The sequence below is a fragment of the Cottoperca gobio genome, chromosome 5, assembly GCF_900634415.1.
Source record: "Cottoperca gobio chromosome 5, fCotGob3.1, whole genome shotgun sequence".
Lineage (NCBI taxonomy): Eukaryota > Metazoa > Chordata > Actinopteri > Perciformes > Bovichtidae > Cottoperca > Cottoperca gobio.
This window is the reverse complement of record NC_041359.1, coordinates 2,448,650-2,468,329: the sequence shown is the minus strand read 5'-3', so window position 1 is coordinate 2,468,329 and position 19,680 is coordinate 2,448,650. Positions and strand designations below refer to the sequence as shown.

The window sequence follows — 19,680 nt, the reverse complement described above, 5'->3', positions numbered from 1 at the left end:
CTGTGTTGCTCACCACAGTGTCAGACACACAGCCGTGCAGTCTAACGTACTGTGGCCTACCAGTCAAATAATCCACAATACAGGACACCAGGGGAGCGTTCACCTCTATCGCCGTCAACTTACTCCCAGCAGGGCAGGCCGGATGGTGTTGAATGCACTGGAGAAGTCAAATAACATGACTCTCACAGTACTCCCCGGTCTGACCAAGTGAGCGTAGGCACGGTGAAGCAGGAAGGAAGATGATGGCATCTTCTAACCCTAGATTTGGCTGGTAGGCAAACTGAAGGGGGTCCAGTGATGTTTTGACTAGGGGCCGAACGTGACAGTACTAGTCTTCCACTGCACAGGGACCCTCTCCAGACTCAGGCTTAGGTTAAAGATGTAAAGGGGGACTCAGCTGGGCAGCAAATGTTTTGAGCACCCTAGGGCAGACGCCATCGGGACCTGTTGCTTTGCCAGGGCGTAGTCTGCACAGTTCATCTTTCACCTGCTCCACTGTGAAGTTCGGAGCGACATGTCCTGAAGTGTATGGAGCGCTGATGTAGTGTTGTTGTTGCTATTGTTGTTGTTGCAGGGGTGAGCTGGTGGAGGGGGAGGGAGAGCAGGTATGGTGTTGCTGGAGAGGGTCGGTGGGGGAGGGGTGACAGCAGGCCTGGAAGGTTGAAGGGGGAAGATGGTAGAAGAGCTGGGAGAGGGGTAGACTGGAGCCCTCTCATCAAATCTGTTGAAGAACAGATTCAACTTGTTGGCCTGGTGACGGTAAACCTACCATTGTCTGTCTAACTGTAGCCAGTTATGCTCGGCATTCCACTCCACACTTCCTTCAAGTTGTTCTTCTCGAGTTTATGTTCCAGCTTCCTCCTGTAGCTGTCTTTACCCTGCTATATAAATACTCGACCTGCGCATGTGTGTGGCGGGAGATATTCAGTGTTAAGCACGGCCTCTGGCGGTCAGTAAGTATGAAATAAAAAATTTGAATCAATGTGCAATCGTGACTAAAAAAGCTATTAATTCTGTGGAAGAAGACAAAGATGGAGCTCTGCTAGCTAACATGTATGTTACGCAGATGCAAAATAGCTTAGACTTAGATGGTTAGATAATGATAATTTAAATTGACATTTTTCATTATGAGGGAAAAGTGTGTGCATCACCTTGAGAGAAATTATGACCACAATTGGCCGCTTTGGGTCTCCTACACCAAAAGGTTAACATACACTTTTGGAAGGCTGTAAATCTTATACAGTCAATCCAATTCACACAACGTTTGATCGGCCTATCCAGATCTCATTCATTTACAAATATGCCTCTCTCATATCACCCAAGAAGGAATCATTGGTATCACTTTTCTTACCTTGTAAACACTAGTTTATTTTCCATACTTGTTGTGCAATTGATCTACACATCATTGAAATGGCTATCAGAAGGAATTTTCAATGTTCAAATATAGTTATTAGTTATATTAATAAGTATGATTTAATTTACTTTAAATCACCTCAAGTGGGCACCACCTTTGTGACAAAAAAGAAAATGATAGCCAATTATTGTAGCCTTATCAAATAGTCTCATAAAATATACTAGATTATTAGTTAGGAACTCAGATTAATAATTAAATTAATAACTATAAATCAAATTCCAATATCAATAGCTAGTAAAGGTTGAAGGATTTCAAAACGTTCTCTTGTGCAACATTAAACAAACCAACATGTAGGCTATATTCCAAAAAGCATAATTTAACGAGATAATACATGTAAAATATTGTAATTCAACTAAATGTATAGATATATAAGCCAAATAAAGAGTGTTCGTGTGTATGTAAAAGAAATAGCGTGTAAGCGCATGTGAGAGACAAAGATAAAATGGCTACTTAGGCTGCATGGCCTACAGAACAATATGGAGGACAAAGGAACACTATAATACCAGTAGGTCTACCTTTGCCACATGCTGGGGCCTTGTTCAGCCTGAACACGTATTGAGATCAGAACAAAATAACTATGTTTAAAGCTAATATCTGTGCAGGATATATATATATATATATATATATATATATATATATATATATATATATATATATATATATATATATATATATATATATATATATATATATATATATATATATATATATATATATATATATATATATATATATATATATATATACACACATATATATATATATATATATTATATACACACATGTATATATATATATATATTATATACACACATGTATATATATTATATACACACATGTATATATATATTATATACACACATGTATATATATATTATATACACACATGTATATATATATATATATTATATACACACATGTATATATATATATATTATATACACACATGTATATATATATATTATATACACACATGTATATATATATATATTATATACACACACATGTATATATATATATATTATATACACACACATGTATATATATATATATTATATACACACACATGTATATATATATATATTATATACACACACATGTATATATATATATTATATACACACATGTATATATATATATTATATACACACATGTATATATTATATACACACATGTATATATTATATGCACACACATGTATATATTATATGCACACATGTATATATTATATGCACACATGTATATATTATATGCACACATGTATATATTATATGCACACATGTATATATTATATGCACACATTAATATATTATATGCACACATGTATATATTATATGCACACATGTATATATTATATGCACACATGTATATATTATATGCACACATGTATATATTATATGCACACATGTATATATTATATGCACACATACACACACACACACACACACACACACACACACACCTCAGTGGAGGGATTATATCTCCTCACTGGCCTGGGAACGCCTCAGGATCCCCCAGTCGGAGCTGGAGAATGTGGCCCGGAGAAGAGAAGATTGGGGTTCCTTACTGGAGCTGCTGCCCCCCGTGACCCGATCCCGGATAAGCGGTAGACGATGGATAGATGGATGGATGGATTTTTCAAAAAGGTTATGAAATTGTGTCATTACAATGGATCAAAATAATAAAATCGGAAAGATAAACACTGTAGTGGAAATGTTTGTTTTTGAGCCATAGTGGATTTATTTGTTGTAGTACCGTGTTATCTTGTTTATATTTCTCTCTTTTTTCATGCCCTGTATTTTTACCCCTCTCTATTCTATAGCTATGCATGTGATGTCACAAATTGCTGCAATTCCCAGAAACAACTGGAATCCAGGCAGTGGAACGTGGATTTTGTGGTTGCCATTTTGCGTCAGGTATGTTAGATTTGTTTTAAAAGAAAACAAGAGCATTTAATTCATATACAAAGAAAAAGCTCCCCAACCAATACACAAAGGGAAAACTGAAAACAACTTTCCTAACGGAAAGCGACACACCAGATATGGTAAAACAAAGTATCTCCACAAATTCACAATTAGGCTACACAGCACCTTAACAACTCCAACACAGTCGCAGACCACACCAAGCTCAGCAACCTAGCAGGAAGAGAAGAGAGAGAGATTGGCCCTTTCTCAGCCTTTTGTGCAGGCACTGATTTCGGATTGCCGGCACCTGAGGGAGCGGCACCTGGGGAGAGTGTAAGCAGAGGGAGAGAGAGAGACACACCCACACACCACAGCACGCAAAACACACAACAGCACGTAACAATCTTTAATTCATATGCTGTGTAACTGTAATGTTTTTGTCAGCAGTTATTGAAAAATAACCTGTGGGACAGTGACGTCTTCCATACCCAGACTATATCTGTGCAAATGTTCTCTTTTGTCACCCCATGCTACAACAGCCATGCTCATTGTCTATATTTATTCTCTTGACCAAACAGCTGCTCAGTAAACCAATCCCTTACAAGTAGAGGGGACAGCTGCCATTCCACAGAGAGAGACAGTGAAATAGAGAGAGCTCAGGCGAGCCATCAGAGAGCGACAGTGTGACAGAGATGATTGAGACAAGTTGATAACAGTTACAGATGAGTGAACAGACTTAGCCAGCAGGACTACTGCCTTTTGAACAAATATTCGACAGACCTTTTGGAATATCAGCTCCAATTCAAGTAAACTCGGTTCTCTTGAAGCTACAATGACAGACAACAACAGTACCCCTCTGTCATCCTACATCATGGATGAGGAAACTCTGAAGAGAAAACAAAAAGAAAAGCTAAAGAAGCTGATGGCTACAGGAGGCAACCCGAGGCCTGCCCGTTCTCTCCTCTTCTTGACACTGAAGAATCCCATCCGCAAGGCATGCATCAGCATTGTGGAGTGGAAGTATCCTCCTGTAGTAAAGGGTCCCAAGGCATAGGGACAGCTGGATTAAAAACACTCTATAAGATAACCTTTTATGTGATTGTTGCTACTACAGACCATAGTTACTTCCAGTAATATGTAATATCCAGTAATATCACAAGTTATATGTTTTGTGTTCTATTTGTAGCATAGCTTTAGGTGTATGTATGTGTGTCAAGATGTTTGCTATTTAATTTGTGTGATGTCTATACATGAACTATTATGGTTGGCATGGAAGTTTCCTATAAAACACTTTCAGACCTTTTGAAATCATAATCCTTCTGGCCATCTTTGCTAACTGTGTGGCCCTGGCTGTGTACCTGCCCATGCCTGAGGAAGACAGCAACAACACCAACAGCAACTTGGTACGTCAGCATGCTTCTTTTTGTTATTGTAATATACTGATAGTGGTTTAGGTAACATGAAGTTCAACCCTTTGTTCCCTTATGAACTTTTTGTGCATCCCCAGGGTAGTCCCTCTTCTCCCCTCAGCATCAACCTTGGCCCATGTTAAAATCAGTCAATAATCTTTGGCACATGGCTAATTATTATGCAGAATGACATCGGACACTTTCCTACTATGGTGAAGGCATGACCCACCCTGCTCTGCCTCTCATTGGCTAGTACTTGATGCCTCTGTTGGCTGGGTTGGTTAGGCATGAGGAGTACGATGGTTAAGATAGGGGTAAGCCAACCAGAGCCGGACTAAGTCGGGTCATGCCTTTACCATAGTAGGGGGGGAAGCCAGGGGCTTCTATTCCTTGCATGCAGTGTGTATTTTAAGAGCAACGGGTTTTTGGAAAAATTGGCGTTTTGTTTTAGGATAACGGGCTGGGACTATTGGGCTTTCGGAAAATGGCCTGTCGCAACAATGACATGGCACCAGCGGAGGTACTGATCTGAGGGAACATAGGGCTGAAGGAACATAGGACTAAGGGAACATAGACAAACTTCCATTATCTTTATCTACATTTTATGTTGCGCTTTCAAACATACTATCAAACCACAAGAAATAGCATCAAGATACAAGAAGGAAAGAGCAATAAATATAAAAATGGTCGTATTAATAACTGTTTAATATGCAGTTATGCCGCAGCTAATGAAATGACAAATCACGGTTGTTGGTTGTCATAGAAACACAACACACTTTCCAGCAGGAGTTTTTCAGGAGCTCAGCAGTCAGAAAAATACTGACGATCAGAGCAACAGTGGAAAGATTTGGCACGTCAAACAGAGCTCAAAGAAATGCTTAAAAATCTCAGTGCTCAACACTTTTCCCAATTCTGAGCCCACCAACAAAACTAAAATCAGACTCAACACCACTGGGCCAACAGCTTATTGGACAGGTTATGTCTGCTTGTGATAGATGGATATCCATGTAGTTTGGTACTGCGTGTTGCCAACATCTTATAGTGTGGGTTGTGCTCTTTCTCCACAAACAAAAACACCTTAAAAACAAGCTACAAGCAGGACAGTGATTCTCATAGAATTTGGTTTTCAGTCGGGGGACAAAAGCATGCGAGTAAGACCTATGTTTTGCAATGTAGTGACTAATTTGTTAAATTTTATTAATTGAATTACTTCTTTTGATTATATCCAAGGACAAGGATGCAAGGACAATATTAGGCTCATATATCATTTTAACACTGTCTGTGTGTTGTGCACTGTAAATAGACCTTCACTGCATGCGTGTGCTGAAATGGGAGAGGCTTTAAAACATTCCAGTTGTGTGTGAGTTTGTAAGTGACATGAATAGAAAAAGTAGATTAGTGTGACGTGCAACATTAAACTATCATGATGATAGTGATTTCCCTTCTCCAACAGCAGCGTAAGCCTCCCAGTTAAAAACAAAAAGACTAATTTTGATACATACATTTGTGTAAAACACAGATACAACAATGGAAATAACCTGAGAGCTGTATTGCTCTATCCCTGACAAAGTCTGATACGTTGTATTTTTATAAATATATCAACAAATTATCACTAAAGCCTATGCATGAAATAACACAATCCTAAGTTTTTTGAAGGAACACAGATTCAATCAACAGCCATTGTTGTTTTGCAGGAAAGCCTCGAGTACATCTTCCTCATCATCTTCTCTATAGAGTGTTTCCTGAAGATTGTTGCCTATGGATTTCTTTTTCATGCAGATGCATACTTAAGAAACTGCTGGAACATTTTGGACTTTGTTTGTGTATCAGTTGGGTAAGTTGATACGTGTGTGTTGAACCCACTTAGTTAGTTATTGAATGTTCTAAATGGCCATATTACTATACATGCTGTTTATTAAGTTGTCTCATTACTTTGTGTAGCAGGAGCGGGGGTTAGCTTGTAGTAGTGTGGACAACAGCACCTCGAGGAATTTCACCCAGAGGAAATTCTTGGAGGCAAGGAGCAGGGCTGTGGGATTAAAGTGGCAAAAAAAGACTAGCTGAGGGGGGAGGGTCCTGATGTTACACATCACACATGACACCCTGAGTGTTCACCGGAGGATCAGTCTGGGCCAGGCCCAACAGCTCCTTAGAAAATTCAAGCAGTTTGGGGCACACAACGGATAAACTGATGCTTAATTATTACAGAAGCCAGTGATATGTTCCGGCCGCGATCCCATCTATAGAGATGGGCTACATCCAAATCTGAGTGGGATCATGAAGGATGTTCCAATGCTTTCATTTCTGCTCTGAGGAGTGCGCAGCGATCTCTGTGGAGACATTAGCGAGTATACATGAGACCAGCCTTCATGAATGTCCCACACACTACTTTATTTTAAAACTGTTTGTAATTGGATGCTACAATGAAAACACTGCAGTTTAATGTGGGAACAATTTGCAGAACCAACTCAGTGTAATATTACTCCCAAGCTTCAGATTCTATTTGGTTATAGTTATTGAATCTGTGTTGACTGTCGGATTAACAAAGGATTTCTTCATTTATCATAACAATATTTTCTTTCATGATTCATCAGTTCCTATTTGAAGCTGTATCATGAACAATAAAGTAATATAGTTAGGAAGAGGAGGAGAGTCAGATGTGTTTCACCAATGAACACATTTTAATTATCCCTCTGAATCATTTCCATATGAGACGCTAAAAATTCCTGTCAAACAGAAACTATTTTGATGATATATTTACATAATTTCCTTTTTTCTAAGAGAAAACATTAAGCTTCTAAATTATGTTGTACACATTGAACATAGTCAGGAAATATTCTCATTGTTTCTCACGGTGTATTCTGGGACCTCTGAATGTTGTAAACAACCATGTTAGCAATCATCTGATTTTCATCATTTCTGTTTGTAACTCTCTAGCTTGTTTACTGTGGTTGTGGATGCCATTAACCACCTCAGTGGAGTGGAGGCTCCGGTAGGAGAAAAAGGTGGCTTTGACATGAAAGCTCTGCGGGCCTTCAGAGTTCTCCGACCTCTGAGATTGGTCTCTGGAGTCCCGAGTGAGTAAATACTGTTGAATCATATACTTTGTACAATGAAATTATATAATTTCATCATGCTGTAACAAATAAAGACATTTTTTCCATCCTTGTTATTATATTCTAACTGGTAATATTAATTACATACTATAGTAATATTGGTTTATGTCAGTGTTCTACAGTGATGTGGCAGCCAGAGGAAATAGCATATTTCACAAACAGTTATTAATCATAGGGCAATGATTGTTTGCTTGGAGTGAAAACACATTATGGCACATGGAATATACATGGAGTATTAGGAATACTGATTTGATTTATTTCTGTTATCCTCTCAGGCCTCCAAGTGGTGATGAATTCCATCCTGAAGTCAATGTTGCCTCTTTTTCACATAACCCTACTGGTCCTTTTCATGGTCACCATTTACTCCATTATGGGATTGGAGCTCTTCAAGTGCAAAATGCACAAGACCTGCTACTACACAGGCACAAGTAAAGTATACAGTACAACTATGACGGTGATCCCAGAGATGCACCAACCTAATTGGTGGATTGTGGCAAATTCTGACTTTATTTATCAGGTATTGGCACAAAATAATATTTATAATTCTAAAATTTACGCGCACGGCTGCAGTTCACACCATCTGTTTGAGCATTACAGAGAGCAGTCTCAGGGGTTAACTCTATCGGCACAACCCCTGTCACACTGTATGTGTGAGGCTGTTTTACAGACATATCTCTCTTTTGATGTGGACAATTTCATCCTCCACGGCTTAGCACAGAAGAATGACAGTGAGAGAACTTTGCACTGCAGTGTCTTGGTCTTCCCCCTTGCATTCGCTTCTATCTGCTGGATATCTCCCATTTCTACATGACTCGCTGTACTTAGTGTTTTGTCAGAGTGAGTGGCAGAGAATGATTTGATTGTGCGCTCTCAATCCATTTTTCATTTTTTTGTTGATTCATTTTTAGCACAGCACAAGGACTGTGGAGCTCATCCCCCATCACTTACATTAAAATATATTTTAAAGGGATTCCTTTAGTAAGGGCAGGAGGAACAATCAAAGCCACCAAAAGTACCTTGACTTAACTTAATACATTTCATTACATGTCTGACACAACACGGAAAATTATTATCTTTATTTGATCTAAAATTACTTAATCTTATTTACGATGGATGGAAAAAAAAACACAATGGCGAGTTATGTACTGTCCTTTAGAAAGTCCGTTTCAGTTTGTGAGAAAAAAGATACCACACAGGTGACTTGGTTAAATGAAGAGATGCAAAAGCTTTTTAGTCACCATAAATTAAACTGATGGTGTGTCTGCCCTCAGGTCAGGATATGGTCAAATAAAGGTTGATGGATTGTATGAATGCAATTTCATTAATATAATAGAACATGTGCACAAGTCTAAAAAGGATGTTTATGAACATGGTCAATAAGTAAGATTCATGTTATCTTACACAGAAAAGTTATCCCGTTCAGTTCAGTTTATAAAATAAGGTAATCCTGTATTAGTCCCACAAAGGGGACATTTGCAACACATTTGAATTTGAGAACTAAAGAGCACAGGTATGGGATTTGTACTCCGTATTGACAAATACTGAATTTGGGGGGAGTTAGCATTGGGAGGGAAAAAGTCAGATGGGTGCTACCATGTGTACAATAGATGCACATGCGCATACAGATCAACCTAATCATTACCATTACCATTACCCTCTTCTGGCCTATAGATATCATTGCTACAGTGGAGAATGAGAAGCCGGCTCCATGTGCCCAAGCAGGAAATGGCCGGCGTTGTACCATCAATGGCACAGAGTGTCGAGCTGGATGGCCAGGCCCAAACAATGGAATCACCCACTTTGACAACCTTGGCTTTTCCATGCTGACTGTCTACCAGTGTATCACCACACAAGGATGGACTGATGTCCTCTACTGGGTAAGGTATTAGTGTAGTCTAAAGGCAAACTGTCTTTTTAAGTTCTTATTTCAAGGATTCAAGGATAATACAATATAATATAAATAAACAATATAAAATGCAGTTGTAGTCCATCAATGCTACACAAGCTGGCAATACAAAACCAAATAAAAAGAGTAGGCCATGTGCATTCCTGTAGAGCATTTTTTTTATTTGCATCAGGAGGAATGTAAACTGCAGATACAGAAACATCAGTAAATTCTCCGGGCAGCTTAACATTAAAAATCAGGGAAACATTGTCCATCAACTTTGACTATGTTTTAAGAAAAATAAGAATCAAAATGAATTCAGCAGATGCAGAGATATCCTGACTTTTAGTCGCTAGTAGTGTCAAGCTTCAAAAACGTTGGCTTCTACTACACAAAATGCCCTTGTTTTACCAAATCTTACTCAAATCCAAACTGAGAATACCCTGATGACATCATAATGACAAGCAGTTTTGGGTATGCTTAGCAAACATGTCCCACACCTACTTGCATATTCTTGCATAAGAGGGCAACAAATCAGTATTTAAGAACACTTTTTGTGGGATTTCTTACATGGCAAATATGACACTGTTCTTTTAATCGTTGAATATTACAACATTTAGGTTACACTTACCTATTTGTTTGATACGGACAAAAAAAAGATTACTTTGTCATACAGGTAAATGATGCTATAGGAATGGAATGGCCATGGATCTTTTTCACCACACTCATCCTGGTTGGCTCCTTCTTCGTGCTCAACCTGGTTCTTGGCGTGCTCAGTGGGTAGGAATATCCTAAACCTAACTACTACCCTTCCATTAATTTATTTTTCATGCTATTTGCTCTGTCCATTTTATGTTTTTGCGTTTGCTCTTCACATTACTTATCAGTGTGTTCTTTTTCAGTTAAGAATTGTATTTTCGTTTCTTACTAGTGAGTTCACAAAAGAGCGAGAGAAGGCCAAGTCCCGAGGAGAGTTTCAGAAGCTGAGGGAAACCCAGCAGCTGGATGAGGACCTCAAGGGCTATATGGAATGGATAACTCAGGCTGAGGTCATGGACAATGACCAGGAGGGACAGGGTAAGACATAAGACACAGAGTATAATACCTGTTGAATAGAACACAATACAATAGAATAGAGTGCCTTGGAAATGCCTGAAATGTTTTTTGCAGCTGTCAGAAACGTATAATTACTTGGATTCAAGATATGCATGGACTCAGTAAATTGATATAAATGTCAATATATTTTTTTGTAGTGCTGCAATGGTTCACTACACTTAAAATGTCCCTTTTCATTTCCATTTGCAATAATATTATTCAGTGTAGTTCTGATCTCCAAATATATTTTTGTACTAACTGAAAATACTACCTGTCACTTTTTTCCAAAGTATCTGGATGTGCCCTGCCAGTAAAGCATAGTACTCAAGCATCTTAATCACAATCAGATTCAGGTTTATTGCCAAGTAGGTTTTCATATAGATGGAATTTGCCTTGGTGTTGTGGTGCACAACAGTCAAACTTTACAAAGTAGGAAAAAATACTGCAGAAAATACAATTTGAAAAGAAGGGGCGGGTGGGGCTGGGCTCTTTCTGAAATCCACAACCATCTCCACTGTCTTCAGAGTGCTGAGCTCCAAACTGTTGTTTTCCACACCAAGTCACCAGATAGTCAATCTCCTACCTGGACTCATCACCAGCGATTAGCCGAATGAAGTGGGTGTCATCCGCAAACTTCAGAAAGTCGATTGACTGGAGATGCAACTGTTCGTGTACAGAAAGAAAAGTAGAGGGGAAAGGATGCAGCCTTGGGGTGATAATGGTCGAATACACCATTCAAATTACTTAATAACCGCAGATGTAACTGGTATTAAGTCTCGTGGACCTTCTTTTTCGGGAAGCAGGCTGACACATGGCATTTTTCCATTGAAGTCTTAAATATGTCCAATGTACCAGGGACAGCTGGTCAGCACTGTGCTGCAGGGTGGAAGGACAGACATATGATGACATATGTTGCTTGAAGAGCTTGTTAACTTCCCTCTCCATAATGGAAGGAGTCATCATTGTGGTAGGAGAGGAAGTGGCCTCTGAAGTTAACAGTTGAGCAGAGGCTAAGGGGGGCTATGTCAGGGCTAGTTTCAAGGTGCTAATGACCCACCAAATGCCCATGCAATTTACTTTTAGGCTACACTAATACCTTACCCATTAGAGGACATCAGTCCATGCTTGTGTGGTGATACACTGGTAGACAGTCAGCATGGAAAAGCCAAGGTTGTCAAAGTGGATGATTCCATGGTTTGGGCCTGGCCATCGAGCTCGGTAATCTGGTACAACGCCAGCCATTCCCTACTTGGGCACATGGATCCACTGCAGCTATGATATCTATAGGCTCTGTTAAATTTAGTTTTCTCTCCAACAGTATCAAACAGTTTAAGACTTTGTTTGCCTCATCAGTCATTTAAAATGTAAACTAACAGACTTTTCACAATTCACTCAGTTCTTCTGATAAATTTGCTATATGTATACTTTGGTAATAATTCATGGTATGAGGGCCGCTAAACGTGTGTAGTTGACACACACAGTGAGCCCCCGGCTGCAATGATGCATATGTGGAAGACTGGAAACACTGACCAATCAGAGCAGATTGGGCTTTTTCGAGAGGGGGGCTTGAAGAATCGGGCGCTAAAACTGAGTTTTTCAGACAGACGGTAATTACTCAGGAATATAAATAAAGTGTTTTAAAACATTAAAGCATTTCAACATGTTTTACTAGAAACCCAAAATACAACTATAAAACCTGAACATTTACATAATATGTCTGTTATAATATTAACTGATCTAAATCTCATCCAGATCTGATTTGCTTAGCTGTTGACACATCTCATGACAGAGAATAACACAGCATATGTACAGTGACATCCAACATCAAATATAGCATTATACCGATTGTGTGTGTGTGTGTGTGTGTGTGTGTGTGTGTGTGTGTGTGTGTGTGTGTGTGTGTGTGTGTTACTTTTCATCAGGCCTGCTCACAAACGAAAATGGAGGATCAGACACCGGAAGTCTTAGCAAAATGGACACAATGCAGCTGATTATCTATTACTAGTAAGTAGTGTGCCTGTCTTCTTCACAGTATGGCTTTCTCTTTTTGAAGATTGAAGTTTAGATGTAATGTATTTATTCACATTTAAAAAGGGTGTTCAAACTAAATATGTATAGCATTGTGTAATTAAGGCTCAGTTGTGTCAGTGGCAATATTTAAAATGTCTTCTTTGAGCTTATAATTAAAGTTGTAGTTTCTTTTTTAAATAACATAAAAAAATGTCATTAACATAAACATTTTCTCAATTCTGCTTTTGTATACAGTAAAAACTGGAGACAGTTTTAAATGTATTTTTTTAATAAAGTTAAGGAGTTCAGAAAACATGATAGTGATGCATCAGTTGCTACCGCAGTATTAGGAACAATTGCAAGTGAAGTAAAATCTCGGGGTGAACCCCCCCCACCTTATAAATGTGCTTCAGTTACTACCAACTGTGAATACATTAATAATTTCACTGTAACTGCTGCTATAACACTGATCTTTGTGAATTTGACAGTTTTTTCAGTAAGGCTCATTTACAAAGAAAGGGGCCAATTTTGCATCAAATACATTCATATTAATCAATTTTAATATATGCAAATAGCACAGGAGCATCAAGACGCTATTTGCTTGGCAGCGCTGTTCGGGGTGCATTTCATCCTTTGCGGGTTCTTTGAGAATTACATTGTTTCTTATAGTGTAATTTTTGCAGGTTTAGCAGCTACAAAAGCCTTGTAATCCTTTTGTGAATTTTTGTGTATACATGGAAATGAGTAGCCTGCTTAGATCATATCCCATTCCTGTGTTTGAGCCTGTATACAACATCAAATCAAATCAAATCAAATTGTATTTCTTTAAATATATCAAATTACAAATTTAGCTCAAGGGGCTTTACAATCAGTACAGCATACAACACCCTCTGTCCTTAGACCCTTGCAATAGATGTTGCGTGCACAAAATAAACAACAATTACAACATAGACAATCCATATGTGTATGATAATGTGAATATATATGAAATGGGTGGATCTAGGAGGATGTCAAACAGCTTCCAGGTGTTGCCAAAAATAACAATATTAATAATACTAAACAAAAAAAATATGACTATTAAAGGAACAATACAAATTTAAAAATGATGATATATTAATAATTGTATTAACATTAAAAACAATTCTAACAATATGACTTATAATAATAGTAGTAGCAGTACACATCAAGCATAACCACGGCAAAAGGCCCAGCCACGATCCACGATCCAGACGCAACCATTAAATGTTGCAAGACGAGAGAGCACAAAAACTGTGGGGATGATGGCGAGTTCGTAACATGCATTTATGGGACAGATAGAGAGGGAGAGGAGGAGAAAATTAGTCTGGTGTAAGTTCCCCTGCAGTTAAAGCGTATAGCAGCATAAATAGGGGCTTGGTCCAAGGCAACCCTGAGCCAGCCCTAACTTTAAGCTTTATCAAAGAGGAAAGTCGTAAGCCTACTCTTAAATTTGGAGGGAGTATCTGCCTCCCGAACACAAACCGGTTCCACAGAAGAGGAACTTGATAGCTGAAGGCTCTGGCTCTGGTTCTACTTTTGGAGACTCTATGAACCACAATGAACCCTGCATTCTGGGAGTGCAGTGTTCTAGTGGGATAATAGGGTAACATTAGCTCTTTAAAGATAAGTAGTAAGCTTTGTAAGTGAGGAGAAGGTGTTTGAATGATATTCTGGATACAGGGAGCCAGTGCAGAACAGCTAATATGGGTGAAATATGATCTTGTTTCCTAGTTATTTTAACATTACAGCATCTAAAAGTGTTGTAGTATATCCCAAAATACAAAATAATAATCTGAAAAGTTGCATAATATCTGACCTTATGTCACTGCTCCCTTGTCCTATGCGGTTGCAGTGATGAGGCTGACAAAAGTGTACAACAGTGTTATAAGAATAGTGTGGCTCCGAGAGAATAGCTCAGTTCATAGTGTGCGCTTAGTGGGTGTGAAGTCCAGACAGAGGCTGACGGTGGATGTGCTGACTGACAGATGTTGGCAATCAGAGTAGAGAAGAAATAAGCAGTAAAGTTGTCAAGGGGTAGTAAATGTAAAGTGTAGGTTAAAGTGGGTCCATGAATAAACACGGCTAATGCTTATGCAGCTCATCAAGACCCACGTAAAGTCCCCATGTCTCCCAAACTGCTTGGTAAATTGATGTAGGTTGGCCCCAAAGTGAGCATAAACTTCAGCACTGGAGGCAAAACATAGAGTCCCCTGTGTCATATTTTGCATCCTGCTGCCTCATAACCGGAATACTCATTTCCATGTAAACACTCACTAATGCAGAATGAAAGGTTTATCCTTTCAGATATATCACATGACAGACTGTGTTGAAAGTTCACTAGTAAATGTGAGTTTACATAATTATTCCTGCACTATCCTTCTTGCTGTGATCTTCTGGACCCCTTTTGTCCTTGAATCTTTTGTTTTTTCAGGTGACTGGAATAACCAACACCATTTGATGTCAAGAGATGTATTCTATACAGTAAAACTCATACTTAAAAGTTATCTGTAGTAGTGTTAGGAATATAGTATGATTCATATTTCAGAGCTTCTGACAAGAAGCTTTGGGTGAAAAAGAGGTCATTGAAAGCAAAGTCATTGAAAAGTCATGATATCTTACTTTAGGGCCCTTTGAGTACTCACAATTTCTCTTAACTAAACTTGTTTTTCCCCCTTTTGTGCAGTAAACTGGCTCGTAAGTGGAATCGTTGGTTACGCCGTAAATGCAGAGTATATGTGAAGTCCAAACTGTTCTACTGGTGGGTGATCATGCTCGTCTTCTTTAATACGCTGGCCATCGCAACAGAACACCACAAACAGTCTCAGAGACTCACAAACTGGCAAGGTCAGAGCACACACCTCAACACACTCAACTTGCTTTGCATTATGACAGGATGCCAAGGGAATTAACATTCTAGGCTTATCCCCGACATCTGTTGGGGGGTCAAGGGGATCCTCCTCTTGCACTTTTTTTAATAAACAAGGTAACACGAAAACTCTTTAAGACACCACGTGAGGAGACGGTGCTGCCCAATCTGTGACAACATTCTGCAAGACTGACCCATGGAAAGCAAGGAAAGGCTGTGTTGCATGTTGCATTACCGTTATTTTACATTTCAAAACATAAAATAACATTAGATAACGGCACTTTTACTGTTTCTCCACAATCCCTTTCACATTGTCCAGACGTATGGGCGGAGTAAGTAATGTCGACTTTCAGAGATCCCTCAGAGCAGAAATAAGAGCTTTGAGATGGCCTCCAAGATGGTGGACCAGAACCACTTCCAGTTCAAGCGAAGAAATATCAAATAAGAGATGCACCCACAGACACAGACAGCATGAAACACACAAGGAGTATCGGAGGGGGGAAACACAAGGAGAATTGCAAAGTCACAGCCATGACCAAAACAAATTACAAATGATTATTTATGCATTATGCTCCAAACTCTTTCCATGCTGTTGACTATTGATACAATCTGTGAATAACTGTTTCTCTTTCTATTTCTCCCTCTGTCCCTCTTCATACTGTTGGCCTCAACAATCAACAGACACTACCAATAAGCTACTGCTGTCTATGTTTGCCCTTGAGATGTTCATGAAGATGTATGCTCTGGGATTGCCCTCTTACTTCATGTCTCTCTTCAATCGCTTTGACTGCTTTGTGGTGTCCACTGGCATTATGGAGCTCATCCTTGTCCATATGGACATCATGTCAGTCATGGGCATTTCTGTGCTGCGCTGCATACGCCTGCTCCGCCTTCTCAAAGTCACCAAGTGAGATAGCTTTTATCATTATTTCCAATGGGTATGTTGTTGCATATGAAGTCTTGTTTAAAAAGTCCTCATCTTATTAGTTTTTACTGTTTGATTGTTAATCCATCAGTCCTCTTGAAGCACAGAGCACACACCATATGAATTAGGCTATTAAATGATTGAAATGATTGAGACCAAGATATGTTTGTTAGAGTCCAAAAACTTTAAACTGTTATTTCCAAACAAAAGTAGATTCAAATATAAGCCCAATTTTATGATTGGTGGTGGAATAACTGATGCCTTATTCATTTGATGTTGTGTGCCCTAGATACTGGACATCTATCAGTAATCTGGTGGCTTCCCTCTTGAACTCGGTTCGTTCCATTGCCTGCTTGCTGCTGCTCCTCTTCCTCTTCATTGTCATCTTCTCCCTGCTGGGTATGCAGGTGTTTGGAGGGAAGTTTAACTTTCCCAGCCAACCCAAACCCCGCAGCACTTTTGACAGCTTCCCTCAGGCCCTCATCACTGTGTTCCAGGTACAATCAGAACCACAAAATGAGGATTTCTGCAATATTTCTCACTTATTTGCAGTCACATAACTGTTTACTATTGTTCAATGACATGTGTGTTTTAGATCCTGACAGGAGAGGACTGGAATACTGTCATGTACGACGGCATCATGGCTCATGGAGGACCCAGCATGCCCGGGATCCTCGTCAGCATCTACTTCATCATCCTCTTTGTCTGTGGAAATTGTATCCTTATAGAGTGTGTGTGTGTGTGCGTGTGTGTGTGTGTGTGTGTGTGTGTGTGTGTGTGTGTGTGTGTGTGTGTGACCATGACCACCTCAGTTCAATTCAAATCACTGTCAAAATCTTTGACTCCCCTGTCATTCAGTCATTCTTCTAAATGTCTTCTTGGCCATTGCTGTTGATAATTTGGCAGAGGCTGAGTCTCTGACATTGGCACAGAAAGAGAAAGCAGAGGAGAAAGAACGCAAGAAAGCACTCAGGTAAATCTTCCTGAATGTTAAAAATTACACATATTTATCAAAGCCCATCTTTTCATGTTTTATTCTGACTTGCAATCTCGCTCACATGACTGACCTATAACCTTTGAATAGTAACACATGTTCATCAGGCAGGTAGTGTACTCCTAGCATCTGCCTTAAAGTAAAGCCTGATTATTCGACCCAGACACCATATTTCCACTGTGGTGCACTTGCTTTACAACCCCTCCAGCTTCTCTTTCTTCTTTTTCTTCTTTTTAAAAGATTTGTTTTTGGCATTTTAGGACAGAGTAGAAATTGGGGAGAAAGATAGCACCATCTGACACACAATAAAGGCCCAACATGCGCTGTAACGACTCGGCTATTAAGGCACTTCCAGCTTTTCATTGGAGAACATATGATTTTGCTTTTATTGGATAGTGACAGTAAAGATAAAAACAGCAAACATAGAGAATGACAGTGGGATGATATTCAAAATCTCTTCATTTTGTATTATTAAAAAATTGTGACCAAGATATGTTGTGTAACATTTTACATTTGGAAAATGTTCCACTTAAATGTAATCTCCGTTCTAGTGCAATTGTCAGATTTGGACACACAGTTTATCCCAGTTCCCCTCAATTATAGTCCCTTCCCATGAAGACATGAGTAAGAGATGCAGGAAAAATGCAGGGAGAGACAAAACATGTTTTTAGAGAAACTACAACTCCTTACCTGTCAGGCATCAACTGAAATAAATTTGTTTCTGGTGACGGTGGAACAGATACATCAACAGGCTTCAACAGTTCTGTAGCAACTTATGATGGTTTAGAGTTCGTACTTTGCACATATATGTACTCTCCTAATACTAATAATGGCATGCGGTTAGCACCGCTTCTTTAGCTGGAGTTTTTTAAGTCTCACTCTATATTTCCTCTCAAATACTGATTGACAAACTCTTTATTAAAAACCTGCATCCTGTATTTATACTCTGTATTTATACTCTGTATAGATCAGTCCAAACAGTTGCCCAACTTCAATGCTTAGAAACTAAAGGACATGGACATTTCTACTGGCAGCAATGTTTTTTTCTTTTATTTATTAATGATCTACGTCAGCAACAATAATTTGTTTATAAATCAACTATTTATGAATATATAATAATTTGTATTAATTATTTATTAGCCTTAGAATTTAGCAATATTGTACAGTAATAACAAGGAATGGAGATAATATTGTTTACTATGATATTTAGTTTCGACACTCTTGTCCACATGAACTCTCACTATATCTGACTTCCACTCCACGGGGAGTATAGTACATTTAAAAAATATTAATTTAATACTCTGCCAAACTTCCTTAATTTGGAGCAAGCTCTGGTTGCCAGATCTGTTTTATAATCAAAAGCTATAACCAAATCACACATCCTATTCTACAAATTGCCCACATGTACTATATATCTGATTGGATTCAACTATCTCCAGTGGTCTGTGTGACCATTAAATGCTTGAGGTTGAACAAGGTAGAATTAGTACATTAATAAAAAAGTATTTTATGTCTACCTTCTACTAAAAATCTTTTGACTCACAGTATGATCACAGTTTAGGATCATTCATAAGACCAAATCTAAGTTGTACTCATATAAGACTAACTAAAACTAAATTGACTGAATTTGAGAGAAAATGTATCCTTTGTGTGCAATAGTATAGTTTGAGGAGCCAGTTCCTGTCCCTAGGGGAGGAAAGTTGATATGACTCATGGTACACCAAACCCTGCTGTAAAACCATTAAGCACGCTTGTCTCCATACTTCCTACAATAGTAGTGCACAGTATGATGATAATTACAATATGTTACATACAGTTGTTTTAATGACAAAATGATGATTGAAGTTGTAAAATACTGAAATTGTATTTTACGCCACAAGCCAACAACCAGTTGAATCAACCACTCTGTTACTTTATAGGGCCAATATGCCTGACAAGGCATCAGAGGAGAAAGCAAATCTGGCAAAGAAGTTGGCAGAGCAAAGGGCCAAGGGTGTAGAGGGCATCCCTACTACTGCAAAGGTGAATCATCCAAGAGCGTTCA

At 38.7% G+C, this 19,680-nt stretch overlaps 1 protein-coding gene across 1 annotated transcript in view; it reads left to right on the top strand.

The window, feature by feature from the left end:
* Window positions 1-4,150: 4,150 nt before the first annotated feature.
* The window catches only part of LOC115007829 (dihydropyridine-sensitive L-type skeletal muscle calcium channel subunit alpha-1-like), a 47,792-nt gene continuing 32,262 nt past the window's right edge, over window positions 4,151-19,680 (top strand). Inside the window, exons 1-15 of the mRNA XM_029430828.1 lie at window positions 4,151-4,338; window positions 4,616-4,721; window positions 6,422-6,561; window positions 7,665-7,804; window positions 8,119-8,271; window positions 9,515-9,720; window positions 10,405-10,508; window positions 10,660-10,805; window positions 12,746-12,827; window positions 15,535-15,695; window positions 16,399-16,624; window positions 16,932-17,139; window positions 17,238-17,358; window positions 17,501-17,615; window positions 19,556-19,658. Coding sequence (XP_029286688.1) covers window positions 4,151-4,338; window positions 4,616-4,721; window positions 6,422-6,561; window positions 7,665-7,804; window positions 8,119-8,271; window positions 9,515-9,720; window positions 10,405-10,508; window positions 10,660-10,805; window positions 12,746-12,827; window positions 15,535-15,695; window positions 16,399-16,624; window positions 16,932-17,139; window positions 17,238-17,358; window positions 17,501-17,615; window positions 19,556-19,658 — 2,199 coding nt within the window. The remainder of the gene's footprint in view (window positions 4,339-4,615; window positions 4,722-6,421; window positions 6,562-7,664; window positions 7,805-8,118; window positions 8,272-9,514; window positions 9,721-10,404; window positions 10,509-10,659; window positions 10,806-12,745; window positions 12,828-15,534; window positions 15,696-16,398; window positions 16,625-16,931; window positions 17,140-17,237; window positions 17,359-17,500; window positions 17,616-19,555; window positions 19,659-19,680) is intronic.